This window comes from Penicillium canescens (assembly GCF_028828765.1).
Source record: "Penicillium canescens strain IBT 15451 chromosome Unknown utg000005l_segment0_segment0, whole genome shotgun sequence".
Lineage (NCBI taxonomy): Eukaryota > Fungi > Ascomycota > Eurotiomycetes > Eurotiales > Aspergillaceae > Penicillium > Penicillium canescens.
Window position 1 is genome coordinate 2,347,342 of NW_026703967.1, and position 27,862 is coordinate 2,375,203.

The 27,862-nt window shown below is 49.7% G+C and overlaps 9 protein-coding genes across 9 annotated transcripts; 5 read left to right on the plus strand and 4 right to left on the minus strand.

Moving 5' to 3' along the window:
• Nucleotides 1-1,670: 1,670 nt before the first annotated feature.
• On the plus strand, nucleotides 1,671-3,651 carry N7446_008492 (uncharacterized protein; the record flags this gene model as incomplete). The annotated part of the gene is made up of 2 exons (XM_058517237.1): nucleotides 1,671-2,211; nucleotides 2,264-3,651. The coding sequence occupies 2 exons, from the start codon at nucleotides 1,671-1,673 to the stop codon at nucleotides 3,649-3,651; spliced, it is 1,929 nt and encodes a 642-aa protein (XP_058370883.1).
• A 420-nt stretch (nucleotides 3,652-4,071) lies between these two features.
• Nucleotides 4,072-5,422, minus strand: N7446_008493 (ribosome biogenesis protein RRS1). The gene is made up of 2 exons (XM_058517238.1): nucleotides 5,342-5,422; nucleotides 4,072-5,263 (listed from the first exon to the last, which is right to left on the minus strand). Exons 1-2 carry the CDS (start codon nucleotides 5,401-5,403, stop codon nucleotides 4,660-4,662), a joined length of 666 nt encoding a protein of 221 aa, XP_058370884.1. The 5' UTR covers nucleotides 5,404-5,422; the 3' UTR covers nucleotides 4,072-4,659.
• A 246-nt stretch (nucleotides 5,423-5,668) lies between these two features.
• Nucleotides 5,669-7,246, plus strand: N7446_008494 (mitochondrial 37S ribosomal protein mS29; the record flags this gene model as incomplete). The annotated part of the gene is made up of 2 exons (XM_058517239.1): nucleotides 5,669-6,305; nucleotides 6,372-7,246. The coding sequence occupies 2 exons, from the start codon at nucleotides 5,669-5,671 to the stop codon at nucleotides 7,244-7,246; spliced, it is 1,512 nt and encodes a 503-aa protein (XP_058370885.1).
• A 256-nt stretch (nucleotides 7,247-7,502) lies between these two features.
• N7446_008495 (aldo/keto reductase) lies at nucleotides 7,503-9,020 on the minus strand. The gene is made up of 5 exons (XM_058517240.1): nucleotides 8,854-9,020; nucleotides 8,683-8,769; nucleotides 8,404-8,626; nucleotides 8,196-8,334; nucleotides 7,503-8,106 (listed from the first exon to the last, which is right to left on the minus strand). The coding sequence occupies exons 1-5, from the start codon at nucleotides 8,970-8,972 to the stop codon at nucleotides 7,598-7,600; spliced, it is 1,077 nt and encodes a 358-aa protein (XP_058370886.1). The 5' UTR covers nucleotides 8,973-9,020; the 3' UTR covers nucleotides 7,503-7,597.
• A 1,391-nt stretch (nucleotides 9,021-10,411) lies between these two features.
• N7446_008496 (uncharacterized protein) lies at nucleotides 10,412-13,865 on the plus strand (the record flags this gene model as incomplete). The annotated part of the gene is made up of 2 exons (XM_058517241.1): nucleotides 10,412-10,645; nucleotides 10,695-13,865. The coding sequence occupies 2 exons, from the start codon at nucleotides 10,412-10,414 to the stop codon at nucleotides 13,863-13,865; spliced, it is 3,405 nt and encodes a 1,134-aa protein (XP_058370887.1).
• Nucleotides 13,866-16,181: 2,316 nt separating this feature from the next.
• N7446_008497 (uncharacterized protein) lies at nucleotides 16,182-17,739 on the plus strand (the record flags this gene model as incomplete). The annotated part of the gene is made up of 2 exons (XM_058517242.1): nucleotides 16,182-16,631; nucleotides 16,711-17,739. 2 exons carry the CDS (start codon nucleotides 16,182-16,184, stop codon nucleotides 17,737-17,739), a joined length of 1,479 nt encoding a protein of 492 aa, XP_058370888.1.
• A 2,892-nt stretch (nucleotides 17,740-20,631) lies between these two features.
• Nucleotides 20,632-22,040, plus strand: N7446_008498 (uncharacterized protein; the record flags this gene model as incomplete). Its single annotated transcript, XM_058517243.1, has 2 exons — nucleotides 20,632-21,349; nucleotides 21,430-22,040. The coding sequence occupies 2 exons, from the start codon at nucleotides 20,632-20,634 to the stop codon at nucleotides 22,038-22,040; spliced, it is 1,329 nt and encodes a 442-aa protein (XP_058370889.1).
• Nucleotides 22,041-23,614: 1,574 nt separating this feature from the next.
• N7446_008499 (zinc-dependent alcohol dehydrogenase) lies at nucleotides 23,615-24,905 on the minus strand (the record flags this gene model as incomplete). Its single annotated transcript, XM_058517244.1, has 4 exons — nucleotides 23,615-24,387; nucleotides 24,454-24,610; nucleotides 24,665-24,713; nucleotides 24,769-24,905. The coding sequence occupies 4 exons, from the start codon at nucleotides 24,903-24,905 to the stop codon at nucleotides 23,615-23,617; spliced, it is 1,116 nt and encodes a 371-aa protein (XP_058370890.1).
• A 1,087-nt stretch (nucleotides 24,906-25,992) lies between these two features.
• On the minus strand, nucleotides 25,993-26,963 carry N7446_008500 (uncharacterized protein; the record flags this gene model as incomplete). The annotated part of the gene is made up of 3 exons (XM_058517245.1): nucleotides 25,993-26,251; nucleotides 26,342-26,474; nucleotides 26,825-26,963. The coding sequence occupies 3 exons, from the start codon at nucleotides 26,961-26,963 to the stop codon at nucleotides 25,993-25,995; spliced, it is 531 nt and encodes a 176-aa protein (XP_058370891.1).
• Nucleotides 26,964-27,862: the final 899 nt, after the last annotated feature.

The window sequence follows — 27,862 nt, forward strand, 5'->3', positions numbered from 1 at the left end:
TGACGTCTCGCAGCCATGTTTCAGATTTGGATGGAACCTCCGAGGTGTGTTACGTGCAATAACTTATAATTATAGATTAAACACATTATTTCTGACCTAGATACATATGTGTTGTATTCCGAGTCTTCCAATGTCACACACGACATACAAGACGCTTTCAACCTTTACACCGTGGTCCCCATTGTAGACAATGGTGGCTGTTTCTAAAACGAGAACTCCACAAGCATCCATGGTCAAGTCGGCGATATAGGACCTGAAACCCAGGCAGTAAATTAAATTAGAAAAAAAAGTGGAGGGTCTCAAAAAACGCTTCATGGTCAGTGGGAACTGCCCCTGATCCGTTGTTCAGTTGTAGTCCACCAGTACCGTACCAACAGTAGGTACTATATTATAATATTGATGCCTATTTTATCTATTACTTCATCATTTCTACATCTCAAGGTAATGATCTTGATATGACTGTTGACAACCATGGTATGGAAAAATAGGATTTGCTGGACATGCCTTCCCGGCCAATTGCAAGTCACGACGACGACTGCAACGTAAGGCAAGCACATCATCCCGCCCGTGGCTCCAACTGCCAGACCCAGTGGCTTTAAGTGGAGAGGGCCTTTGATCACAAAGTACTCCGTTCACCGTGCATCTTTCCTTAACTCTTTTCAGTCCCATAAGGATCCATCGTCCGAGCTGGAGGTGACGTGAGCCAATGCCATCCAAATGTAAAACAACCGGACCTATAGTTACTATTCACGTCTACCCATAAGTTACTGTACTGTGCTCGGGTCGATCCAACCGAAGGCGTCCCTTGGATCAGTGACGTCTGCCCCTGAATAGGAATCGATACTGCTTGTCCACTGAATTTCTTTCTAGAGAGTGAATTGATTGGATTTAATTAAAAATAAGATATGAAAAATGCGGAATGTTAGCATTGATATTTCTGCAATAACTTATTCTTAATTTTCGGATTGTGGCTCTCAAGTGCTCGGACTAGTGTACCGCTAAACTTGTGTACAGGAGTTCCTTTCGAACGTCTTCTGTCTCTGTTTCTCTCTATTGCTCTGTTGTCCTGCTGTCTGATACTCTGTTACTTTTCTACTGTACTGCGCTCATACTGTACTTGTTTGACACGTCTCGGTCCACACTCCTATCTCGCCCCCCTTCCGCCCTGCCGATCACTGAACGAAGCGCCCAAAAGAGGGGGAAAGCAACTTCGACTCTCACAACCTCAGCAAAGCATAATATGGTGAGTGACGGTTTGAGGCGGAACTAAGAACCCTTCCATTGTCTCTGCGATCTGGTTCCTGGCCTTGTCTGTCAACAAAGAAGTGGCTTCTTTTAACTCTGCATATGTCACCACACATGCGGTCTCACTGCTTTTTGGGGCTGTTCTTTCACATGTGCCTGTTATTCTGACTGTATAATTGGCGCTTCAGATCCCGCTTCCTCGATAACCCATGCCACTGTGACCTTTTCACCTCTACACGCCAATCTCACACCTCACGTCAACACGGAACTCGAGGATCCGCATTGATACAGGTACAGCCCTCTCAGCCGCACACTATCTCTCAGCGCTGACCAGTTGCAGCAGAGTTCTCCGAGGCCTAGATCTGACGAAACCTTGATCCTCAACCTTCGCATCTATTCGGGACAGGGTCCTGCGATCGCCCGGCATGCCAAACCGACATTCGACCGTGCCCAACCTCGACCTGAGCTCGTTCAAGACAGAGCCAAAGAATGGGAAGATTTCATCGCCTCTTACACCAGGTGACCAGAGTCCGGACGGACTGAGTCCCTTGACACCTCGTTCGCCCAAGTCAGCATCGAGTTCACCGTTGTTCAAAGGCGCCACGATTCGCCCTGTGACGCAAGACTCGGGCAAGGCAACCAGCCCTACGCTGCCCGTTTCTCCTGGCACAGTCCCCGCCGAGCCTACAACCCCCGGTATCACAGCCATTCCTCAATACTTTCCCTCTCCCAAAGACACGAGACATACGCGCGATGCATCGAAATCATTCTTCGGAAACCTCAAAGCACCGAAATCGTCACACAGTGCGCAACGGTCTGACAGCTCTGAGAATTCAAACTCCACTGAGCACCCTAAGAGCAGGGGTAGCTCCAGAGACCGTAAGATGCAGGTGACTTCGAAGCCATACGAGTCAACACCGGATCTTCCAGGCGCACTTGCCGGTGCGAATGGGACAGAAAAGACAAGTGAGTTTCCCTGCGCGCTCGGGGTTATCATAACTGACCATGTTCTTACTAGACGGGGTGTCCACAACTACCAAGAGTTCACAACCAACAGAGATGAAGAAGACTGGCACAGATTTGGAGTCAATCGCGCCGAAGAAAAACAAGCAGCGCTTCGCGAATCTTTTGACCCGATCACGCTCTATCCGAGTCGACGAGTCCGCTGGCAACAAAGCACCGGGTAGACGCCCGTCAACGGGGCTGGCCAAGCTGGAAGAGTTCAACCAAAGTGAGACGGCAAACCCACCCCGCACAGCTACTGCGCGCGCCGAACGACCCAGTCGAGGAGGCCTGCAACCGCCTGAGCGCCAGGCAGACACAATCTCTTTACGAAAGGAGAGGAGTCATGGGAACATGGTTGCCTCTGGCTCATTGAGCCAAGTGTCTGGCGCCTCGGCTACTCTTTTCAGCAACCTCAAGCAGACTTCCAGTGGTGCTGCAGACCGTATTGGAAAGGCAGGAAAGGGCTTCTTTGGCAAGATCACTCGCAGTGGTAGTACCAACGAGCGGGAAATGATCAACGACGACGCATACATGTGCTCAGTCATCAACCTTCCGCTTATTGAGCAAGCGAGAAAGACACGCATTGCAAAGAAGCTCGAAGACTGCCGGGACAAGACCGAGTTCTGGATGCCCGCCTTGCCATACCGTTCCATTGATTATCTGAACTTCAAGGGATGCGAAGAAGAGGGACTTTATCGTGTCCCTGGCAGTGGCAGGGAAGTGAAGCATTGGCAAAGACGTTTCGACACGGAATTCGACATTGATCTTTTTGAAGTTCCTGACCTCTACGATATCAACACCATTGGATCACTGTTCAAGGCTTGGCTTCGTGAGCTGCCAGATGAGCTCTTCCCGAAGTCGACGCAAAACATGATTGCTCAAAAGTGCGAAGGCGCTACTACCGCACCGCAGCTCTTGAAAGACGAACTTTCCAAACTCCCACCCTACCACTACTACCTTCTCTTCGCCATCACCTGTCATCTCAACCTCCTTCACTCTTATGTCGATCAGAACAAGATGGACTACCGCAACCTATGCATCTGTTTCCAGCCCTGCATGAAAATCGATGCATTCTGCTTCCAGTTCTTGGTCTGTGACTGGAAGAACTGTTGGCAAGGATGCTGGACGGAGAAGGAGTACCTCGAGAAAGAAAAGGTGATGGATGAGCGGGAACAGCGGGCATCAGAGGAGCAGGAAGCTGCCCAAACCAGAGAGGAGGTCAGCTCCAACCTCAGCCATGAACGGGCCATCTCATCCTCCAGCAGCGCTGGAGACGAGCCACCTCGTCCGCCAACCTCCCGAAGCCGAAAGTCTCGACCTAAGGACATTCAAACGTCGCACACCCGCAGCGTATCTCAGCTTCCCGAACTCGGCCCTCCACTCTCTCCCATCAAAATCTAGAAGAAGGCTCCCTTCGACTTGTCTTGAACCACAGGATCTCATTATACTAATTTGGTTCCTGCTCTTCCTCTTCTGGCTGGTCGGAGCTTCGTCTTATCTGCAGGATCAGATAGGACGAAACAAGTTCTGCTTCTGCCTTGACCTCATCTCTCCATTGTCTCTCGCCCTCTCTCGCATACGATACCATCGCCCTCGACTTCACATCTTGACATTCTCGTCGTAATTTGATCTCAACCCAGCATTGTCGGAGTGCATATCCTGGCGTCTCTGGATCGCGGTTCCCACCATTCTCATATTCATTCTCTTCTTCCATATGTACATCTTCTTTTCTCTTGGTATCTACTCTGACATTGGCGAATGGTCGGCGGTTTTGACTACATTTGCGTTTTGTCTTTTTCTTGTTATTGTTGTTCTTATTTGTCTGTTCGACTCCCATCTTTTTGTTCTCCTCTTCATCTCTTTGGAAGTGCAATAATTCCCTTGTGCTTGTGCTTTGATGTTGCGACATCTACAGATTCCCCTCTGCGGTTGACACTTTCTATCTTCGCCTACTTGTTTCGTGTCTTGTCTGTTGATCTGGTTTGCAATGGTCTGTCTTTCTTTATTGCTTTTCTCTATTTTTTATTTACTGTTTATTTGGCGTTCTCGTGACAGGGACTTTGTACTATAGCGGAAGTGGGCAGGCAGGCACTTTTCGGTTCGATCATCGAAGATCTTTTCAACGTACAACACATCTCCACAACCACGTAGAAGAGAAAACGGTAATGGGGAATGGGAAAGTGGGTAATGGCAAATATTGACAGATGCAATGTTGAAAGTGCTTTTGATGAATCACGGTATATGTCCACAATACATGAGAAAAGAAATAAAACATCGACTCCCAACCCCAACGCCAGAGATCAGATCCAGAGTAGAACAAGAGCAGAGCAGGGCAGAGCCCACAAGGGAGCTAGCAAAGTAATGCAATGCAACACAAGTAAAAAGAAAGAGGTTTCAAACACTCCCTACTTATTTACCACCCTTGTTCGACCTCTTCTCATTAGATCGCATCTTACGCTCATTACGCTTAATCCTCTCCTTCCGCTCAGTACGCGACATACCACGAATAGAACCACCCTGCGCAGCAGCATCCTCTTCCTTCTTCCACTTCTTCTCATCAACCTCAACAAGCCACTGGTTCTCGTCGTCCTTGTTCTTGCCCTTATATCCCCAGCGGGGCACCCACTCGCCGCTCGCCTCGTCATACTGCAGCTTCCGGCGGCGCTCCTTGTCCATGCCTGCTGCGCCGGGCTTCTGGTTGTATTTTCCGATGCCCTTCTTGCGCGCGAACAGCTCCCATTTCGTGGGGGCTTTGGGTGTTGGCAGGGGCTTGTGCCGGGGCAGCATGATGTTTGGTGCTGGGAGGGTCAGGAGCACACCGTCTTTCACGGATGAGGTGATTGGGCATGTTGTCAAGAGTTGGTTTAGCAAGCTCTGGACGCCGTCGCGAGCTGTGGCTTTCAGGCTTGCGTTTAGGCTTTGGTCGGCGGGGAGTTCGAGTGGGTTGGGGTCGTCTGCTAGGAGGTGGCCGAGGTCAAATGTGTAGGGGGTTGGCTTGGAGACGGTGATGGGGCTGTGATTTATGTTAGCTTGGTCGTCCGAGGGATTTTTTCGGGTCCGTTGTTTGGTATCTGGATAAGGTGAATCGTACAGTCTCTCGCCCTTGGTAGTGGACGCAGCCACGGTGGAATCGGCCATCTCAACGTCAGTCATTGCGAAACCTGTTGGTGAGTTTCGGTGGTGAATGAGAAAATGAGTATTATCAGAGAAAAAAAAGTTGGTTATCAGTTGGAGAACCGCTTTACTTTTCTGCCATGACTAAGACTGTCCGACCGCCTTTCCCCGTTGGGAGAAGCGGATTTCGCATCAAATTATCACGGACTGTTGCTGTTCACTGCACCCAATTCCCATCCACGTTCTCAATTCCTGCCCTGGTTGTCCACTCGCTAGCTGTGCTGGTGCGTAGCTGACAACCATTATGGCTTCCTCGTGGTGCTGGAACTGCCTCTCGAGGCTTCGCCAACCGCCGCAAGCACTCCTCCCTCCGACGCCCCGGATTTCGACCGCCTCCTTCCACTCTACTGCGTTGCGATATTCCCAGCCGGCCAAGAAGAAGGGTAACAGCTTGACTGTCATGAAGCACAGACAGTCGACTAGCTTGCGGAGAAAGAAGAAGAAGATCACTGCTACTACGCGTCCACCCGCCGTCGGCGAACGCAAGGCCTTGCGGAAACGCATTGTCCTTAGCAACCCCAATGCCCTTGAGATTGAGGGTATGCAGGACCTCTCCGCGGAGACTATGGTTGATTCCCGCCTCCGTGGTAGTGTTCTCGGCCTGCCTGCCACCATGATCGATCAATTGAGAGCCGTGCAAGCGTTCAAGCCTAAGCAGGGCTGGTCGTTATTCCGCCGACCTGGAACTGTCCTCCGCCGCGATACCATTGAGATGGGTCGTTTGTTTGAGAAGATCTCTGGGGAGGGCGAGGGTGCCCAGAAGGGCAAGGTGGTGAAGAAAATCATCACCGGTATGAAGGGATCGGGCAAGACGGTTCATCTCCTCCAGGCTATGACTATGGGTTTCTTGAAGAACTGGGCTGTCATCACCATCCCTGACGGTAAGTTCTGCGCAATATGCATTGATATTCGTGCAATTGGACAGCTGCTAACTTATACCTTTTTAGCTCGGGAACTCGTCTCCGGTGACACCGCTTACGCCGCCATTGAAGGCACTAACCCGCCGCAATATGTTCAGCCTGGCGCGACTTCGGCTCTGTTGACGCGTACCGTCACTGCCAACTCGGAGCTCCTGTCCAGCCTCAAGATCTCCCAACAGCACCCAGAATTCAAGTCCCTGACACCTAAATCGTCCCTCGAGGACCTAGCTGGACTTGGATTCCACGACCCTGCTGTCTCCTGGGCAGTCTTCCAGGCTTTGTGGAAGGAGCTTACAGCCACCGGCCCGGCCCCGGGACTGGAGAAGGACTTCAAGCCTCGCCCTCCTATGCTCGTTGCCGTGGATGGCCTGGCCCACTGGATGACCAACAGCGCCTACCGCGACGTTGACTACAAGCCCATCCACGCCCACGACCTCGTCTTCGTGAATCACTTCCTCTCCCTGCTGAAGGAGGGTGATTCTCTGAAGAACGGCGGTCTCCTCCTTTACGCCACCTCATCCTCCAACAATCCCAACCCCAAGGATTTCAATGTCGCCCTGGACCAGCTGAAGGCCCGCCAGGCAGGCATCAGCCCCTCTTCCCCCGAGTACCCCCAACCAGCAGCCTACACTGTCACCGACCCTCGTGTCTTGGAAATGTTCGCCAAGGCCCAGAGCTCGCTCGAGCTGCAGACGCTCAGTGGCCTGACTCGCGAAGAAGCCCGTGGTTTCATGGAGTACTTCGCTCGCAGCGGTCTGCTCCGTGAGTCCGTCAACGACTCGTGGGTGAGCGAGAAGTGGAGCTTGTCCGGTGGCGGTATCATCGGCGAGCTGGAGAAGCTCGGCCGTCAGGTTCGCGCCCCTGCTGCTGCTCCTGCTCCCGCCCCTGCTGCATCTGCTTAAGCGAACGTTGTATTTCTTCTCATGTTTATCTCCGGCTTTGAATGTGTTCTAGAGATACGGGCCTGTATATCGAATGCTGGGGTTTTCTCTGTTCTTCTTCCTTGTACTTTACAAATCTCACTTGGTCCTCGTGTCTGTATGCATATAATGGATTTGTTTTGAAAAGCTACCTCCGCCGTCTTTGATCTAACATCTCAGGCCCTTGAACATTGCAGAAGTCAGTTGGTCTTGCTCAAGTCGATCTCGAAGCAACCTCCACAAACTCCACAACCTCACCATCACCTCACTCCTCCAACCTCTTAGGCCTAACAGCCCTAACCAAATCCGGATAATCAAACTTAGCAACAGAATTCACAAACTGCGAGTTCCCAGGATGTGCCTCCTTAACCTCCCCCTAAAAAGGAAATTCATAGGGAACCCAATATCAAACTCATAGGCTCCCTCAATCTCCCTAACATCCTCATCAGAAAGATCAACCCCAAGAGCCTCAATATTCCCAAGCAAATGCTCAACCTTGCGCCCACCAACAATTGGAACCACATACGGCGCCTTGCGCATGACATACGCAAGCGCCACACTGGTGATAACAGTCTTATGCCGCGCCGCAACGGCCTCAAGGACCTTCGATACAGCGATATCCGTTGCGCTGGGCGGGACTTGCCGTCCTGGGTTCCCGGATTTGGAGAGTTCGTCGCGTTGAGCTTCGGTTTTGAAGGCGCCGCCGCCGATTGCGCCCCATGGTGCGAGGCCCATTCCTTCTGATGCCGCCATGGGGATTATGTCGCGTTCGAAATCGCGCGTTGCGGCGTTCCATTTCCCTTGGTAGACTGAGAAGGGACGGAGGGCGTGGTCTCGGGCGTCTTTTTGGGTTGATTTTTGTTAGTTTTGGATCGATATATGTTGGTAGACTGTTTGATCTATTGGATCTGGGATAGGGTGTTCAACATACATTGATTCGCCTTGCTGACAATCCATGCTGGTGTATCACTGATACCAAGGTACAGTACCTTTCCAGAAACGACCAATTGATTGAGAGAAGTCATTACTTCCTCAATGGAGGTGCTGAAATCCCACCAGTGGACGTAGAACTATAAGTTATTCGTCAGTGCTGATCGAAATCACCCTTTTGAATCTACACATAATATGCATGCACATACCAAATCAACATAATCAGTCCGCAATTTCTTCAAACTAGCCTCGAGAGACAACTTCATACTCTTGGCATTGTTGCCGACAAAGTTCGCCTGGATCTCTGATGGGACATGACTGCGGAATCCAGTTGTATACTTCGTTGCTAGGACGATTTGGTCGCGCACGCCGCGGGCTTCCATCCATTCGCCCAGCCATTTTTCTGAGTCTTCTGATTGGTAGTTGTTGGCTCTGGATTGGGTCAGCTATATAGTTCGTCTTTTGGTATTCAACGGGTGGCTATTTACGTGTCGATGAAGTTTCCTCCGTTCTCATAGAATGTGTCTAGGATCTTGAAGGAGGTTTCCTTGTCGCATTCGCCGAGTCTTTCTTTCCTGTTGGACTATTAGCTATTTACTCTTGCTTTGATGGATATATACCATCGATATGTCGAATGGTATTTCTCGCATTGCACATACCAGGCTTCACCAAAGTTCATCGCACCCAGGCATAGCGGGCTCACCTTGACTCCGGCTGTAGGAGCTAGCAGGCGATAGCGGCCGAGACGAGACTTGGGGGTTGCAGCTGGGGCAAACATAGCGATTCTTGATTGAAGGTGCGAATTGACAGACGGTACTGTTGAGAGCTCGGTTTATTGGGAATCAACGGGTCCTTTATATAGTGCTCCTGCGGGGAAATGAAGTCACATCGTTTGGGGTATAATTATTAATCTGGATCTTATGTCCAGTAAGTCCGGCGGGCTCGGGTTTAGTAACCTTCTTTTATTTTAGGGTTATCTCCGTTTGTATACTTCTATTGTGCGTTGAGTGCTTTTTTCTTCAGGATTGGTGATAAGAGAGCTATACTTACAAGGCTACCATCTCTCTCCTCTCCTTTGTCCCCTTTCTGTATACTCTGAATATGTCCTGGACTAGCTGAGTCGCATAGTGTCATTTTGTGGGGATTTTTAAAGCCCGATGTTAACCATTTTGGAGCTACCCGATTTGAATCTCATAAATATAGTATTAATACATAGAATGAACCAGCACATGGGTGGCCATCCCTCTCACTCTTCTGACAATGTTGGTCCCACGGGGAGAATGTCAACACCAGATTTGGCTATGCAGCTCTAGAGTAACTGTCGGGGCAACGCTACAAATCACACGCGAGTAGGTACTGCCTAAGCTTTGCTACCTAGCGTAATAGAGGCGCCGGATAAGCGGATAATTTGGCACCGGATAAACGGATAATTTAGCCAAGTCATGGTCCGGCTTTGTATAAGAAACAACCAAGCAGATCTTCTGCATATACTGTAAGCGGTCTGGGGTGCGGTAATATGGGGACTTCGAAGTCTGATTAGGATGCTCCATATGTCCCCTTTCCGCGCCCAAGGCTGTGAAGCATGGACAACTGCATGGATCCGAAACCAGGATATGGTTGTAGCACTGTCATATACCTGTCGCAAGTCGGGGCTTAGTTGAAAAAAGAAATGAGAACCAAATGATATTAGACAAGACAAAAGTTGATAAATATAGTTTAAATCCGACGTTAATTAAGGGACACTTTGGGGGCCAATCCCAAAGGATCTGACAGCAAGTACATGTATATCGAAACAAAGACATAAAATAACACATGCGTTGACGAAGCACGGATATGGCCAAGCCACAATAGCTCAAAACAAAGGGGTGTCTCGAGCTTCGGGTTATACTAACATCTCGCTTCCAGTATAAAAGTTGGATTCAATGGAGTCCAAGGCTGACCCCAAGATCTAGCAGATGGGGCCAAAAGAGAGAAAACAATAAAAACTGGGGGTAAGACCATGGGATTCTAGTCCCTGTCGTGTATGCCTTACCTTGTCTTCTTTTAGTATAAAATTATGCAAATGTTGGGAATGAAGTAGATGTTGTCCCAAGTTGGAGTTGAAAGTTGGTTGTGGGACCGTGCTGACCGCGTGCCTCTTCCCCGAGCGCAGCCTGAATCCTTCGAAAAGCCTTTATATCTTCTCGTTTCCCCTTTATTTCACTGCCATGAGCTATCATGTACGGCCAGTCAAATCGCCCCGATCCTCCATCGCAGCCTGAATGGCGACTTCCGCCGCGTCCTCCGGGGGGAGGTCCACCTCCCCCTCCCCCTCCTCCGGCAACATACACGCCGGCTACGTATGGCCCGATCTCAAATCCCCAGATCCAAGGAGTGTCACCCACAGGTTCGGGTGCGGATACAACCACGTGGGGAGTGCGGTTCAACCAGAGCCACGCTCCACCGTTGCCGGTGGGTTTTACGGTTCGCGGAATGTCAGATGTAACTAACAGTCGCATAGCCTCGACCTTCCAGCACCAACGAGCAGCCATACTCCCATGTTCAGTCGCCTTCGCAGTCACCCGCCGCGAATAGCAGTCCTTACCATGGGTTCCAACCCCCAGCCGCTCACCCTTCTCCGTCTCCATACACACCCAAAGTCCAAACCGGCGGTGTCCCTCCGCCGCCGCCAAAGATCCCTCAAAATGCGCCAACCCAGCAAGTTGGCCACGCAGAGCGGCCTCCGCTCCTTTCTCAAGGCTCAGGGCCAGCCGCGATGACTGGGTCTTATGTAATTCGGCCTGCGCCTTTCGTTAACACGAGCGCGCCATCTACAGGCGCATCGGCCTTGGGCCCGGGCACGCCCTCGGACTGGGAGCATCTTGGCCCTACTCCCGGAGATTTTGATGACGCGGCTTGGTTTCCACCAAGACAAACTTCTCCACCCCAGGACATAATCCCACCACATTCGGGCATCCCGCCTGGGATGCCCAACATATCCGCGGCAAACGATCCCTCGCAGTTCGTCCGTCCAAGAACGGATACAAGTGAGACAATTCCAAGTGTCAGCTCTGGTGGCCATGGGTCGGGACACGTCAGTTCGGATTCTCCCATTAGTCCATGCACAACTCACGGGGTGCAAACGCCGCCTCCGCCGACCCGTGTAGATAGTGACAGCTCTGCTGTCTCTGCTGGTGGACATTCAGAAAGCATTGATAATGTGATAGATGCATGGGCTCGCCCATTATCACCTCCATCTAAACCAGCTCAACCCGGGCTCCAGGGCCCAACATCACAACCACAGAGTTCCGCTCAATTTAACCAGATCATCCCAGCCAAAGAGCCGGAGTCGACACAAAGTATTCTGCCGCCTGCTGAGCATTTGAGATCAAGCTCAACCGTCCCCGTGCCCCACGTCCAAACACCTGTAAATGAGGCTGCATCCAGAAAGCCAGACCCCTTCGAGGATCTGGACCCTTGGTCCAAATCGTCCTTGGAACGCTATGTTGCCATGCTACGCAAGGAAGCGGTGGCAGATTTGGATGAAGAACGATACAGGATCTTCACAGCATTCATGGCCAAGGAGACGAAACTCCGAGAGATTCTCTATAATATTGAGCATGATGAGCCAGAGAGCTCCCCAGAACCTCGCAGAGCTTCTAGTTCTGTGTCTCGGTCGCCATTGCCAAGGCTTGATGAAGACGAAACCTATTTTGAGACGGGACTGATACCCGTCTCATCAGAGGATAATCCAACCCCCTCGGTGACGGCAGCAACAGAGGACGGGGAGAGCGATGATGTTGACGATGTTGGAAGTGAGTATAGTGCAGGCGGACGACCCAATATCGCCAAGCAAGCCCGAAGGGGCTCGCAGTTTCAGCCAAAGTTGTCTGTACTGCTCTCGGGCCCAGAGCCAGATAAACGACTCTCAAGAACCTCGTCATTTCCTCTGTCTGCGGATGTACAGAAGCAACCTTTGGAGCCTCTGAACAGCAACCCTCCACGGCCTATCTATACCCCGTTCCAGTATACGGAAGGTCCTCAGCGAGGCTCGGACAACCTAAAGTTTGATCGCCCGGCTTACGAGGCTTATTCCGATCTACGCCAAGCATCTGCCGTAAGCGGGCGGGTCATGTCAAATGCACCAGTGTCCACATCTCATCCGAGAGCCAGCACCACTTCTCCGGTTCAAAATGAACACGACGAAACTTTCCTCGGGCTCATTCGTCATAAAAGCACCGCTTACTCTAACCCAACTGGGCGAAACTCTGTGCCATCTCCGGCGCTGCCGGAGTCTCTGCGAAAGGGCCGGCCAACTAGCCTTGTAGAAGAGCTACGCACTATGATCTGGACACCTTTGGACAAGCAATCTGAGAACTCGTGGCATATCACAACTCGGGAGGAACTCAACAAGTTTCCCGATGATTTCACCTACATCCAGCGCACAATCGATCGATGGGAAGCAGCTGCACAAGCCCGACGACAGAAATTGGACCAAGAGCGTATACTTCGCCAGGAGGAATCAGAGGAGCATATTGATGACCTCTTCAATGGAAAGGAGATTGGTTACGCGGATATCAATACTTTGGAAGAAGATTTCCGGCAAGCTGAAGCTCGGGTCCAGCTAGAAGAGGAACGACGCGAAGTAGAAGATTTCACAAAGCAAGTCTTCAATCCTTTGGACGAAGGTTTGAAAGAGGCGATCTCGGCGCTCCGTAAATCCTACGACTCTGCTCTTAGCCAGCTTGACCGTGATCAGAAAAGCAAAGGCTCGCCAACTGAGCAATGCAGCCCGTCTGTGACCATGAACATGGTCAATGACATCCACTGCAAACTCGAGATCCGGTTCCAAAAACGTCTCGAAATCGCACTTGACTGTGAGCGGCGGCGCAAAAAGGCTGAGCGGCGACCACTTGTTTTCATGGGCGATATGGCTAGTCTGCGAAAACTTGATGGAGAATTTGATCACATGGAACGACGAAACATTCTGGAGGCGTGCAAGGACCGGGACGACCGAGCCAACCGACTCATGGATTGCTTCGACGATGCAATCTTACACGGGCTAGGTATGAATCAGAGCCTCCTAGACGAGGTTGCTTCGAAAGCAGCCCAGCTAGATCTCGCCGCCCTCCGTGCCTCCGGTCTCCCTGATTCTGAACTTGAACAGATTCTCAAGTCCGCGGCGACCTTTGTAGCGTCGCTTCGCGCCGACTCAGAGGCAATTCTTCGCAGCTCGGGGGTTGCGGACATGGCCCTCAACGACGCCGATTACGGGGTCTCCGTCGCCGAGGCACGGTATGCCAACTCGGACCCGGATATTTTCCTTCGGCTCAGGGATGAGAAGAAGAAAGAAGATGATACTCTTCAGAAAGATTTGGACTCGAAGTTGCAGAGCATCCAGAAGGGGCCTGTGCGCATTGAGTCCACTCTTCAGCGCCTTCTTTCTGATCTAAAGAATGCTCCTCCAGCCGCGGCTCCGGTCTCTCCAGTTGAGCGCCACTCTGCCTCAACGACTCCAATTACGGACGTGCCCTTGCCTCCAATTCTGCGCCCTTCCACTGTTGTTCCTGGTTCCGCATCAAGCCCAAAAGTTGTGGTTCAAGATGCGGATGAAGACTCGGAGCACAAAGAGAGGCTTCGCAGAGCGCTGGAAGAAGCCAAGAAGCGTAATGCCAGCAGAGGTAATCATTGAGGTTTTCTTTAAATTGGTGTCTATTTGTGACATGAAAACAATTATGGGCACATTCATGAAGCAACGATTATTTTAGTATTTAGTATACCCTTTTGTTGTCTCTTTTCGGTTTGAGATCTTGTCATGTTCGTCTGACAGATGCGTTCATGGTAAATACCCACTTTCTGCAGAACTAGTTGAATGAAGACTAGGGTGAAATGACTATTTCCCTATTTTCCCACACCCACAACAACCTACTACGGAGTATTTCCGTGCATACAAAGCTTTCTGGTCATAGTTTACATAGTTCCCTTTAGAAATTTACACAACGTTATCCGTTTCTTCAAAAGACCACTCATTCCGGAAAGCCGAAGCATGTTGTAGTTCGCATGCCAGTCTTGGTAGTTCGGATGCTTTTTCCCCACGTTACACAAAGATTCTCCTGTTACAGACCACAGCACCTCGACTTCACCACTCTCCTCTGAACCTTGCAAGCAAACTCGCTTTTATCCATCGAAACTGGAGTCTCCCCATCCCTTGAGCGTTGACCTATTGCTTCTGCTGTAGCTGCACAATGGGGGCCAAAGTAAGTGATTCAACGTGCAGGAAGAAAAGAACGCACAGACGATATCATCGAATCCTCGACCAGACCCGAACCCAAAGACAAAGTTACCTTCTACGCCCTGAGCCTGATCGGATGCGCAGAGCAAGGCACACGTTAGGCGCCCATGGATGGCCATTGGCAGCCGATAGCCAAGCCAGAAACATAGACGCCAGTTGCTGCCGATCAGCAGTTGCGCAGTCAAAAGTATCTACCGTAGCTCAACAGCTTGATTTCAGTGCAACCTGGTGCTTGGACCGCATCCACATGCAGGGATCGAGGATTACCTCCAGACCCAATGCCCAGGCCAGCGGGTCGTGCTGTGCACAGCACCCTGCTCGCAGTGCTCGGATTCGCCGCCCCCTGTACTATACGATGATATCGACCCTTAAACCGAAGCCTGCGGCTGAAACATGGTGCTGCAGTCTGCGCAGGATGCTCCGGGGGGAAGGATTTGACATGTCGTCTTCTGGGCCGCTTCGGCTATCCTTCGGTGATTCACTGCCAATTCACTGCGCAATATGCAAGACAGGCCCTCGTTATCACCAACGTTCCTTCGATAGTGATACCAAGGCATTGCGGGCGTCTATAGCTTTCACCTCGGCTGTGCCATCCCTGGATCCCCAGATCACTTTCTTTGTCGATCAAGAAGTTGGGCAGTTGTCTCGCTGTCAACGTACGTCACGTCCCATTCGACCACGTGTATTGAATGAAGGACTGGGGCCTGTGGGGACCCTTGATCTTTATTATTTTTCTTTGATGCAGTTGCCGCAGAAACAAAAAAGAGCCTCGGGTTCCCCGACGTATCCGAAACTCATACCTTCTTATTCTCCACTATGGAAAGACAAGGGTGCAATCTTGGCCAAGGAGCATGGGCCAAATGGCGGGTCCAGATTCCGTTATTCTGGAGCTTCCAGAGAGTTTCGAATTCGCTTTCGGTTGCTCGGGCGGCGATCGCTTTGCTGCGCTTCTACTGCGCCTGCATCATCTCAGATGGGGCAGCATGCCTAACTGGTTTTTACTGGTTGTCTCTCCATTTCCTGCGCCTGCGGCATTTGATCCTCGTCATTCTCTACTGTGGTGCAGAGATTACGATCGGTGCCAACAGCGTCTACTACAGAATACGCTACGCAAACCTTGCGCTGGCTAACTGTAGAACCAGTCAACTCGGGGCCTCGCTGATCATCATACCGCTATTAACTTTACCTTGATTTTCAGCTACACTCTTTTCCCGTGACATGCATGGGATTTGCGCAGTGTCTTTGAGCAATGCTCTGTGTCATAGACCATTTAGCCATCTCGGAGCCACCGACAATCTGTGCTCGGGTCCCAGCCACCAAGACCCCAGATCTTTCCTCCCACCAGATCCCTTTAGTGTCTGTGCGCTGGATGCTGATCGGTTGATATAGGGCATAATTAAACGTCGCGACCTTGTTAGAACATCACCTAGCCGGTTGAGCCTCCCCCTCTTCGCCACTCCCACTAAGCGCCGTTGGGAGGGTAAAAAAAGTCCTCGGCAGTCAAAGCACATCGCAACGTTGTCCACAGAATGAAAATCATACGTGACTAATTATTTAAAGCGGGCGCCAGGGAACCCCGTTCCATGGTTCAGAGTACCCGCTTCCGTCCATGGGTCGGAAGAACTCTGTGTCTACGAGAGTCCACAAAACACATCTGTTCGCCTTCTCCCCTTGATTTCTGGCGATTTGGAGGGTCCCCCTTTTTCGCCTTTGGCCATGTCTGCCCCAACTCGACAATTTCACAAGTTGTGCATCGGTCAGAATATGCCAGATACGGCCCAAGTCAGACCTCGCGCGGGGCCGCCGGACCCTTCCGACGACAGTGACCAGGGCAGCGAAGCCTCGTCGGAGGGGAGCTCCGGTGAAGAAGGGGTGGACGAGGAAGAGGGGGGCGAGAGCACTGACGAAGACGAATCCGAATCAACTCACGAGGCTGTCCGCGCACCGTCTGGGATTACCTACGACCTGGGCGAACTAGAATCCGAGTCTCAAGCCAGGGCCTTGGTGGGCTTGACCAGCCATTTCGAGGTGAACTGTCGGGTGACTCCCACCGGACATGACCTCCAGCTGTTGGATCGGCCACAGGTGCACGTTGGCTCTGAGGCAACCACTTGCACTTGCTCTGTCTTTAAGGATCACCCAGAGGAGCCATGCCAGCACATCTTTGTGAGTGTGACTGTCTAGAAAACCAAAAAAATTGGAAGTCTCGGATCGATGCTGATACTGCTTCTTACCCCCTAAACAGTGGCTCCTCGATCAACTGCACGGCTGCTTCCTCGAGAAGCCCGAGTCGACAGAGGTAGCACTGGCTTCAGACGGACGCCCGCACAACCTGCCGCCTATTGAGGGACTTCTCAAGGGTAACCTGGAGGCAGTTGCGAAGCATCTCAAATGGCAGTACCTGCGGGATGAGGGTAACAGTACAGGTAGAGGAATGACGCGAACAGAAAAAGTGCGGGACATCCTCTCTGCCTTTAGCAAAAAGACTCTTCCGGAGGACTTCCGCCAGGACTTGACAGAGACGACTGAGCAGGCAAGGACAGCAGAGGCTTGCGTGGTACAGGGCGATTTCGAGGCAACAATGTTCCGGTTAGGTGTGCACGACGACGGGGTTTTCAACAGTCTGTGCAAAGCGATGCCTGTCGAGGCTTGTGCAGCCATCTACTTCGACAAGGCGAAGGAACACTCCCGACGCCTACTTGATGACTTTGACCGATACTGCCAAACAGGCGAATTGCCCGCAGAGCCCGTGGGCCCAAGTCTGGGTCTTTTTGAGCCTCACGAGATTGTCTCGCAACTGCAGCGTTTAGTATTCCGCATCATAACCAACATGTCCGCACGCGCACCGCACAGCTCCGAAGCCGCCGTCGAAGCCCTCGTTTCGGTCCTGGACTCAGTTGCAGGTCGCAATTATGATCCTCTTTTAGGAAATCGGTTAGGCCGGGACTCTTTCAACGGCGAGGATGAGGACCAGCGCAATCTATTCCATTTGCTCATTGGGTCGGACGAACTTGAATCGGATCCAGACGCGCGGCACTTTGTTCTCAGCGCGCTTGATGAATTGCCGCCGTCCGACCTCCACCCTGTCGCTGGGCCGCTGCGCGGCATCCTCAACAAGATCGGTCCCGAACGACGTGCCCCCAAGCTCTTTCGCCTTCATCTGGAATCTTTAGTTCGCATCGCTGAATCCTACGTTCCAGATACTACAACTGGAGGACAAAAGCGGCCGGCCGGCAATGGGAATTCAGGAGGGAACTCGAAACGAACCCGATGATTTGTTTGATTCTATTTTCTTTATACGTTTGTTTCATACTCTGGGAGGCCATCGTGTTCATTCATTGCAATACCCCCTGCATCATTTCCTTATCAGCGACATCATTTCAGTTCGTTTTGCATATCGTTCATCTCATTACTGCACTTAGGTTTGATGTACCGTGATCGCACAATCATACGCAGCTATTACATAGCCATTACATATCTATTCCCATTACTAGTGGTACATCGCAAACTATCACACATAGAGTTCGGTTTGCCCCAGAAACATCCTATCCCATGATCATATAGTCCTATGAGGCATGTCGTCACCCCAAACCCAACACTGTGGTCTTGGGAGCCAGCATCCATGGTCCGGAAAATGAGCCGGGCGTGTCACTGCCGCCGCTCAAGGGTACTTTAACCCGATTTGAACAGCCGACCCATGGAACACTTATCAGAAAGTGGGTCGCCCACACAAGGGGACCTCCAATATTCGCGTAATCCTTGTTTTTAAGAAATCAATAAAATAAAAACAAGACCCTACAGATCGAAGATTACACCAATAACTCGACGGTCCAGGGACCACCTTCCGAAGGTCGCTTGGTGATCCGTATACACTTGGATCTCGGGTATGCTCGGCTCGGCAGTTAAACATTTTGGCTCATGATCTTGGCTTCAGACTTTGGAATTAAAGTAACGCACCAGTGTCAAAGGTACACGGCCAAAGCGCACAGCTTTCAATGAAGGTTCACTAATGTGCCCACAGTAACTATAACTACGGAGTAAAGTAACTGTATTTCCCGCGTGCGTGGGGAACTATTTCGACGCTATGCGATATTGCTGTCCGAGCGAGTATTTGGAAAACGTGGCCTTTGTGATGTGCGACTCGGATGGGCCTCGGATCCCAGCCGAGCTTTGGCCGATGAATGTCAATTGAATTGTTTGGGCTGCTTTGTGATCCGTGCACACGGCTGCTTGTTTCTGGATGGCTTTGCATGGCGTTTGGGCTAGTGCTTCTAGTGCTTGTTAGCTTGTAGGGTGGATGTTTGGGTGGGGATCTTTTTTGACTTCTATGAGAGTTTACGAGTGTTCGTTTTGGATGTCGGGTTTGCTCGGATGGTGGGTTTCAAGATAGTTTGCGGATCGGTTGTACGTGTACGATGAGATGAAGCTGATGTTCCATCGTAGGTGTCTTGTCCCTACTACTGTGGAGCAAATAGTTAGTGTAGTATCAAGCTGCTGCCCTGTCGGGCCAGATTTATACAAACGTAGCTCTAGTCTTCGAGTGAGAACAGCAAGCTTTTGGTATCAAAATCCGAATGGAATATTGGCTCTAGCACGCCACTAGGGCATAAGGTCATTGCTCAATCGGATTTTGGGAGAATTATGGCAATAGATTCACAGTTTTGACTATATGAACATCAATGCGATGAATGAACGCCCATTCCAGACCATGGCTTCATAAAATTCACAGCAAGAGACTCAACTGTCGAAAGTTCGCTCTAGTTCTTCAGTCAGATATGACGGTTCCTATGTATAAGAGTGTAGTTAACAGGGCTGATTCGTTTTGCAAGACTTGCAATTCAAGGACCTGCTCAGCATATTTACAGATCATTTTACTTGAGCTCAAGTCGTCTGATTACTATGCCACAGGTCAAGCCGAGAGAATCACATGTTTCATACCTACGCGACTCAAGGTCAATAACTAAAACGCGATTTTATGTCAGCCATTAAATTTCCCTCTCCCAAAGTTTGGAAAACATCGCGAAATAGCCACGTCGGTTAAAATGTGACACGCGACTAATGGAGTCAGATGCAAACATAACAAATACCTTAAAATACCTTAAATTCGACCTGACGCGACTTTAGATGCGTCTTTCTCTGGTCCACTGCATTTCTCCCTCCTAAAGTTTGTAACATATCGCCAAATGGCCATGTCGGCTCAAACAGGCAATCCGGGGGGTAACCCGTGAGTCATGGGATCAGTGACCGCAAGTCTAATGGTTGTATGGAGCAAGTTCTATTCAGAGCTCCACGGTGAGTTAGATAGGTTTATTGGCTATCTCAGGATATTGATCTCGATATAACCATACACTCCTTCCAACTGAAGCTCTATATTGGTTGTTTCTCGCCATTGTTGCCATGGACTTGGTCAAAATGGTGGCTCGCTGCTTTTTTTCATCGCGAGGATATGATTCATTTGATCTTCTTTCTTCATAGGAGTTGAATCTAAAAAGACACATACGATGATCTATTTTTGGAATATTATGCACACTCTGATTGTACCTTGCATACTGTATGATCTTCCGGGCTATGAAGAAGCTTAGCGTTTGGACTACAGGTCACTCTAGTATTAACAGTGGGATATGTATGTCTTTATCATGGAGAGAAGTCAGCCAGGGAGGTTTAATATCCCTTGTGACTTGCTGTGCCTATATAGATCAAGGAAGTGCACACCTTGCTCTAGGCCTTACCAAACCCTAGTGCCAAGATTCCAAAGCTTTTATCTGACGTGTGGAGGAATGAAGCTTCATGCATTCTCCTAGAGGCGTGCTGCGATTGTAGCCCTGTACTTCCCAAGTAGGAATCTCTTCATGATATTTAACCCTTTTCATGTCAAGTTCTCAGCGCAAGTGCTCTATGCAATGAATGTCACTCTAAGAAATATCCTGATCTATCACAATTTTTTTCATAAAATCCTACATGGGTGAAGATCGACGGGACATACGTCAAAGGCCCGTAGGGAGTCGCAGGGATGATGGCCCCTTCCCTATAAACATTACAGATTCCCCGTTGATACAGCAAACCCGTACAAAAATGCAGGGCACTCCAAATGTGCCTTCCCCTTGGGACTTGGATTCTTCCCACTGGGAGTTCTATCTCTCACCAGATCACTGTGCACGATACCGCGATGCCGGACCTTGGCAAGAAGCTTCCCGGGCGGCCATTACAGCCAAGAACAGCCTCGAACACACTCCGACTCTTTATTTCATTCCTTGTATTTTATATTCTCCTTATCTTCTACGCACGTGCGCGATGCTTTCGCGACCCGGGCTCAGCATTCTTCGACCCTTGGACCGCATACGATCTCTCTTATTCATCTGTGAGAATCGGCCAGGGAGATTCATATATTGAATCATTTAACAATGAGACTACCGCAAATACAAAGTCTTCATCTGAGCCTGACCTGTGTATCGGGATCGCATCGGTCGCCAGACATGGTGTTGGCTATTTCCAGAGCACAGTCGGTACGGTTTTGGAGGGACTAAGCAACACCGAACGTGCCGATATCCATTTGATTCTCTTCATTGCGCATACCGATCCGTCGGAGCATCCATCCTACGAGGAACCTTGGCTTCATGAGCTGGCAGACCAGGTACTGCTGTACGATCCCGCGGAGGTTGACATCGATCACGTTCGATCGCTCGAGACAGATGCGGCAAGAGCTTTTGGGCGTGAGAAGGGTCTTTTTGATTATACATATCTTCTGAAGGCATGCGAAGCAGTGAATGCTCCGTATACCATGATCCTCGAGGACGATGTCGTGGCTATGGATGGCTGGTATCACCGAACCATCGGTGCTTTGGCATCAGCTGAACAGCAGACCAGGGCCTTGGGTGCATCAAAATGTGAGTTTTTGCCACATCTGGAATCTGACCATCAACTCCACACCATTTTCAAATAGCTAACCACCACCACTTTCATCTAGGGCTGTATCTCCGCCTCTTCTATACGGAGGAATTCTTCGGCTGGAACTCCGAAGACTGGCCGATCTTCCTCTCTTACTCAATCCTCGCGGTCTGTTTAGTTGCATGTGCTTGCTTAGGCGCTCGACAATGTCAGCATCGCCTCCACTCCCGACTCTCAACTGGGGCCATTTTTATGTTCAGCGGCATCTGCACGCCTCTCCTGATCGGGTTATTCTTTGCTGCTGGTCGTGTATCAATGGTTCCTATCCAGCAAGGTGTACACCAGATGCCTCGCTTTGGCTGCTGCTCGCAGGCTTTCGTCTTTCCGCGTTCAAGGGTCCCGGATCTCGTTGATTTGTATCAGTCAAAGCACATCGGGTATGTGGATACAATTACGGAGGAGTTTGCCGGTGCAAAAAATGAGATCCGCTGGGCGGTGACTCCTATTATCATGCAGCATGCAGGGCGGAGAAGCTCAAAGGGTGTGAACAAGGACACCAACACCCGGCTGAGACATAAGAAGAAAGGCGAACTGTCGGAGGTAGAAAAGCTGTGGAATTTCGGATTCGAGCTGAACGATGCGGATGCATTGCGTTCAGAGCATAAATTCTTCAGTGGCGAATCGGTTTAAGTATATATATCCTGTGTTTATTCGTGTATATAACTCTGACAAGAGGTCGGTTCAGAGATAACATTCGCTTTATGATCTCGGCCGGCCTGTTTTGGCTAATATTGCCATTTCTGTCCGCTTTCTTTAACAAGTAGGCCGGCTGGCCCAATGGCAAGGCGCTTGACTACGAATCAAGAGATTGCAGGTTCGACCCCTGCGTCGGTCAATTCTTTTTTTTTTGTTTTTGTTTCGTTCATGTGGGACGAACCATGACATCCTTTTTGTTCTATTTTGAAGTTTCTAATAAACAAGATATATAGTTTTCGCTAGATTATACAGGGGAAAGATCTAATAAAATAATAGTGTAACAAAAAATCAACTTAAGAAATTTTAGGATGCATGTCGCTGGTTAGTGGAAATATATACATCCTCCGCCTCAAAACTCCGTAGACTTCGGAGGTAAGACATCGTCCCGAATAAAGGTCTCGTCGCAAAGCCCTCATCAAGTGACTTCTCAATAGCAGCTTTGCTCCATCGACAATCACGCCCTATAATCATGTCTATCAGCACATGAAAGTTCAAAAGGCGCATATTGCCTTACAGTGATTGTAATGGACTGCTCCACAGCTTTCTAGCGCCTCATGCCAGTGCAGGAACTGTTCGCCTAGCAGGAGTTTAAGATCGTCAAAAATTTCTGCTGTCGCCTCTAGGGCCCAGACCCCTTCGTCCTTATCCCAAGCAAAAATCACCTGGTCGTTGAGAGGTTCAGACTCAGCACGTTGCTTTTTAAAGCCGAGCATTAACTCCGTATTTGATAGAAATAAGAGACACGGTTTAGCTTCATTGTTGCCCATCTCCAAGGCTACAAAAAGATCCGAGCTGAGGGACCGCCTCCATTCAAGATAACCAGGAGGTTCCACGGGCGGAGGTTCCAGTTCGCAAATCAGCATGATTTCTTTTACTCTTTTCAGGTGGAACTTAGGTATAGTGGGAATGATTCTAGGATACTCTTGCAAAACGGAGTAAGGGTAGCAGAGAAAGAAGATCAGAGAAGGACAGGAGAAGAGAAAGGGCAGACAAGGAGGGGAAAGAGGGAACGGGGGCGAGACGATGTGCATATAGCCATGTGCCCCGTTTGGCCCCGAATCAATAATAGACCGCCCCTTCCATAACGTACTTCCCGCCTACGTCGCCGACCCCAAAACACAGAGTAAATGCGAAACTTTGCACTTTTGTATCTTAACAACCACGCTATATTTTGAATTAAATATTAGTTCGATTACTCTGGTAAGTATTTAGAATAACATATTTAGATTCAAGTCTATTTATAATAAGATTTCATCATATTACGGAAAAATATAACATAACTGGACATTCGATGAATATCTCTATTAATACTTAAAATAATTTCTCTAATTTCTCTAGGTTATGAGGAGCTCTATTTAATAATATATTATATCCATCCAAGTACAGACCACCAGCCCCACGAGATCGAATTCCATGGTAGAAAAGGTTCCTCAAAGAAGCATAAATCGACTTATGAATATAAACAAAATGGAAGCTGCCATAATACACCTTAAATACATATATATCACTCATCCCGAAAGATCCAAAACAACCCGACCCTGCAACTTACCCTCCTCCATCTCCTTAAAGACCCCAGTCAAAGCATCCATTTTCTCAGTTCGATAATGCGCCTTAATAATCCCCCTCGCAGCAAACTCCATAGTCTCAATAGCCTCAGTGCGATTCCCAACCGCCGAACCAGTAATAGTAGCATGCTTGTTAATAAAAGTAGAGGGGAACGCCGTAGCAATAGCCTGCGGCTCATTCTCGGGAATACCAACACAGACAAGAGTACCATTAAAGCGCAACAAAGGCAGAGCCTGAGCATACGCAGCATTCGCAGCCGTACACACAATAGCAGCATGAGCACCCAACCCATCCGTCAACGACTGAACATGCTTCGTCAATGCCTCGCCCTTGTCATCCTTGGGGAACTTGGTGATATCGATGAAATGCTCCGCCCCGGATTCCTTAACCAGCTCTTCTTTACTGCCATGGTCGATTCCAATAACGCGTAGGCCCATGCCCCTGCTGGCGAGTTGCACGGCGATGTGGCCTAGTCCACCGCCGGCGCCGGAGATTATCACCCATTGGCCTGGGCGGGCATGGCTGCGCTTGAGAGCTGAGTATACGGTTACGCCGGCGCATAGCATTGGCGCTGCTTCAGCTGAGTCTAGGCCTTCTGGGATTGGGGTTACGTAGTTTGCTGGTCCCAGGGTGTATTGTTGGAATGTTCCTGGGGTGTAGTAGCCGGATACTTTTCCGTTGAAGCAGAGTCCGTCGGAGCCTGCTTGGCAGGGTTCTGTTCGAGATGGATGTTAGTCGCTATTTGTTTCTGGCTAAAAGGGGGTATAGGTGGGGAACATACGGCAATGGCCGCAGGCGCTAGAAACCCATTTTACTCCGACTCGGTCGCCGATTTTCAGGTTTGAGGATTCTGTGCCTGCGCCGAGCTTGACAATCTTGCCGACGCCTTCGTGGCCGCCTACCTGGCCTGGCTGGGTTGGGAATGGGAGCATGCTCCACTGGGAAGGATTAGTTGGGATTCACTGGTTCAAAAACGGATAGTCCGTGCTTACGGTATTGGTCATGATGCCATAGTCCGAGTGGCACACGCCTGAGTGGGTTCTATTGAAACGTTCGTTAGTATTTCACTAGAGCTAGTAGGCAGGAGAAGACAAACATATTGATTAGAACCTCGCCGGCACCAGGCTCGGGCACGTCAATCTCTACGACCTGAGTCGAGACCGTGCCAGGCTTATCAAAGATAACAGCCTTCTGCTTCTTGGGGACTTCGATAGCAGTGGTAGCCATTGTCATTGCGATCCGATTATTGACAAGCAATAGAGGGAATGGGAATCAATATAGATAGATTCAACTAGGTAGTGCAGAGTGTGAGAAATGCTTGCAAGAGGAAATTGAGAGCGGAAGGGAGCGGTATTTAGCAATCCCCACGAAAGAGGGGACGGATGTGGAGGCGTTATCAGAGCCACGGATTGGCATTCGGTGCGCCATGCACAGTCGGTTATGCCTCGGAACATGCAACGTCGCATCATAACTTTACATAACTTTGCATGTAGCTCCACATAGTGCGGGGATGTGGAGTCGGGAACCTCGGTCGCTATACTTAGCATCATGCGTGCACTACGAGCAGCCTTTTGGACGGAAATTGATAGGGACAAAATGTAAACTGCAGGATATAGGAGATTCCATCAAGGTCCCCAGCTAGTATGCTTTGACAGCTGTCATTGGCCAGTGCGGAATATAACTTACAGATTAGGGTTTACTATCTACACCTACCTCTCCCTATGGACCTAAATGAAAAAGCGATAAATATCACGAGAATCTAATACCTACAACCATTTTCACACTACCCAGAGATACAATAAACCGGAAAAACTTCCCCAGATACCCACATCCCCCCAATCAGGAACTACGCTTGAACATCATGATCCACAATCTCATCATTCTCGATGGGTCTTGCCAGATCTCTATAGTTGGAAAAAATGGTAGAGCCCAGGATCTGGTGCAGACACCGCAGTAGAATAACTACAAAAGAATCGTTCTATCTACCATACCATCTACATGGAACAATCTTTACAATTGCATGTAGATTTTACGGATGTTTTAGCAAAGAATAATCCGTCACTCGTCAAAACCAAAATTCAATTAAAACCAATTGGTGGAAAACATAGGGCCTTCCCAATTACCCAAACTGCCTAACATCTCCCATTTCTTGGACCTATCTAGAGCTGGATCATGATCATGATCTTTCCAAATTGTATCCAGACGGGGAGGCTCTCCAGCCACTCACATCAATTATTTTGGGGTCTTTTTCTTTTTCGGTTTTGTCGTTGCTTTCTAAAGGGATCCCCGCGTTTCTTCAACTCTGGTCAGGAATGTTTCTTCATTGGAACTCATCTTTTTTGACCAGCATTGAGAAAACACCGGGAATATCCTGCCAATCCGTTTGGTCGGGCTTCTGGCGAGAGTTGGTTGCCCATGTAAGTGTCCAATCTTGGTCAGAACCGACGTAGGCGTGTGCCGTAAAGGAATATTTCCCGTGCCATGCGTGACGTGATTTAATATTAAGCGTTATGTGCGATCCTGCGGGGTCCTTAACGAAGAATCCTGTCTTGCTTCTTGTGGTGCAATGCACACCAGACCTAGAAGGCCAAAGCTCGTCAGGATGATACTAACACCATCTGGAGCCTGAGGCCTCCAAGGATGAAGTGTATAATAAGAGACAGACTGACCTGACGAAGATTGCCCGGGGGCAGATCTTGAGCGAGGACGCAGCGTGATAGGCTAGATGGGTGATTGCACGCAACGTTTCTTCGTCTCGAGGCTTCTGATTATCGTAGAAGAAGAACTCAACCTTTGTTTTGGCTATGATTGTGGGTTTCGATGAAAGGAGTTAGGAATAATGGGAACGTGACCAATAGGAAAGGGATACGATAAAACTGAGGTCGTAGAAGAGTCGGGGAGGAAAAAGGGTTTGAGGACGAAACTTGGCTATGATTCTATGCCACATACAAAACCAGCCACTCGGAAAATTAGCAAAGGAACAAGCATAGGAGAAATTTTGAATAGCAGGAGCACCATTAGGCCTACCAGGATTTGGATCTCTAATTGCAAGTCTGCATGGGCGTGCCTGGTTTGTGGTTGTGGTTGTGGCTTGAGCAGAGAGGCACGGTTTTAACCAGAGTAGAAGAGACTGCATAGAAAACAGGACATACCTGTAGTACGCTGAGACCGAGTGTCCTTGACGTGATCAATGTGTCTAACGGAGTTGAGTTTTTTACTCACAAGCTGTGTCTTGCGAATGATCTTGTAGGACAGGGGGTGCAGAGCGACCATGCAGACAAGTGAGGACATCTTCTAGTGAGACGTGTAGCGAAAAAGCCACATCTTTCTTCTTGCATAGCAATCAATCAATTTTCACCATTATTCTGCGTCATGCTACCATCAGTACCCGTCTTCCTTCGAAGAATAAGCACTATCTGCATTGAACCCACCAAGCATTCTCTTGGTCTGCCTCTCTTTTAATGATCCCCGGCCTCAAGATGCATCTGCTAACAAGATTGACATGTTCCTTACGAGCGTCTCGCGCATCTCTCGCCGCTATACTTTTTGTTTACCTCCTAAAGACGTGACATGTCAAGGCTTCCGTCCCCATACTAACTTGAGCTGATCAGGTATCGACGAAAATGGCACCAGGAGGGAGAAATTCTGATTGCGATATTATCTGTTTCCGACGATTGGGTTCCAACCGGAGACGCTACAGAACTAGACCGGTTTGTTTTCAAACGTGTTACGAGAGTCAGGCTAATGATAGAGACAGGTGCTTGAAGAACTAGCGACCACGAAATGTAAGCGATCGATAGCCTAACTGCTTGCCCAAAGTAATCTAAAACAGCCTATGCCTCTATTGACTGCGTATTTGTAGTCAAGGCGGGAGCTACAGGAAACTGAGAGCCATGACGAGTGTCTTTTGCAGCATTGCAATCAGGAGAGCGGCGACTGGATGGGAAGCTCTTGCGGGGCAAGCGACAAGTTAGCCTGCTTTTCTTGTTGATTAGCGGTCTGCCTGCTTTGGATCTTCAAAGCTAGTGGTAGTAGGCGTGTGGCCGCCTGTGGTTTACAATTTGCCACATGAGCTCAATCGAAAGAGCTTAAGACGACAGATTTCCTTAAACCAATGTCCCTAGATCTGTACTGGCTGTTAGGCTAATGGAATCGGATCTCCAAATGACAGATAATCTATGTGCAGTCAC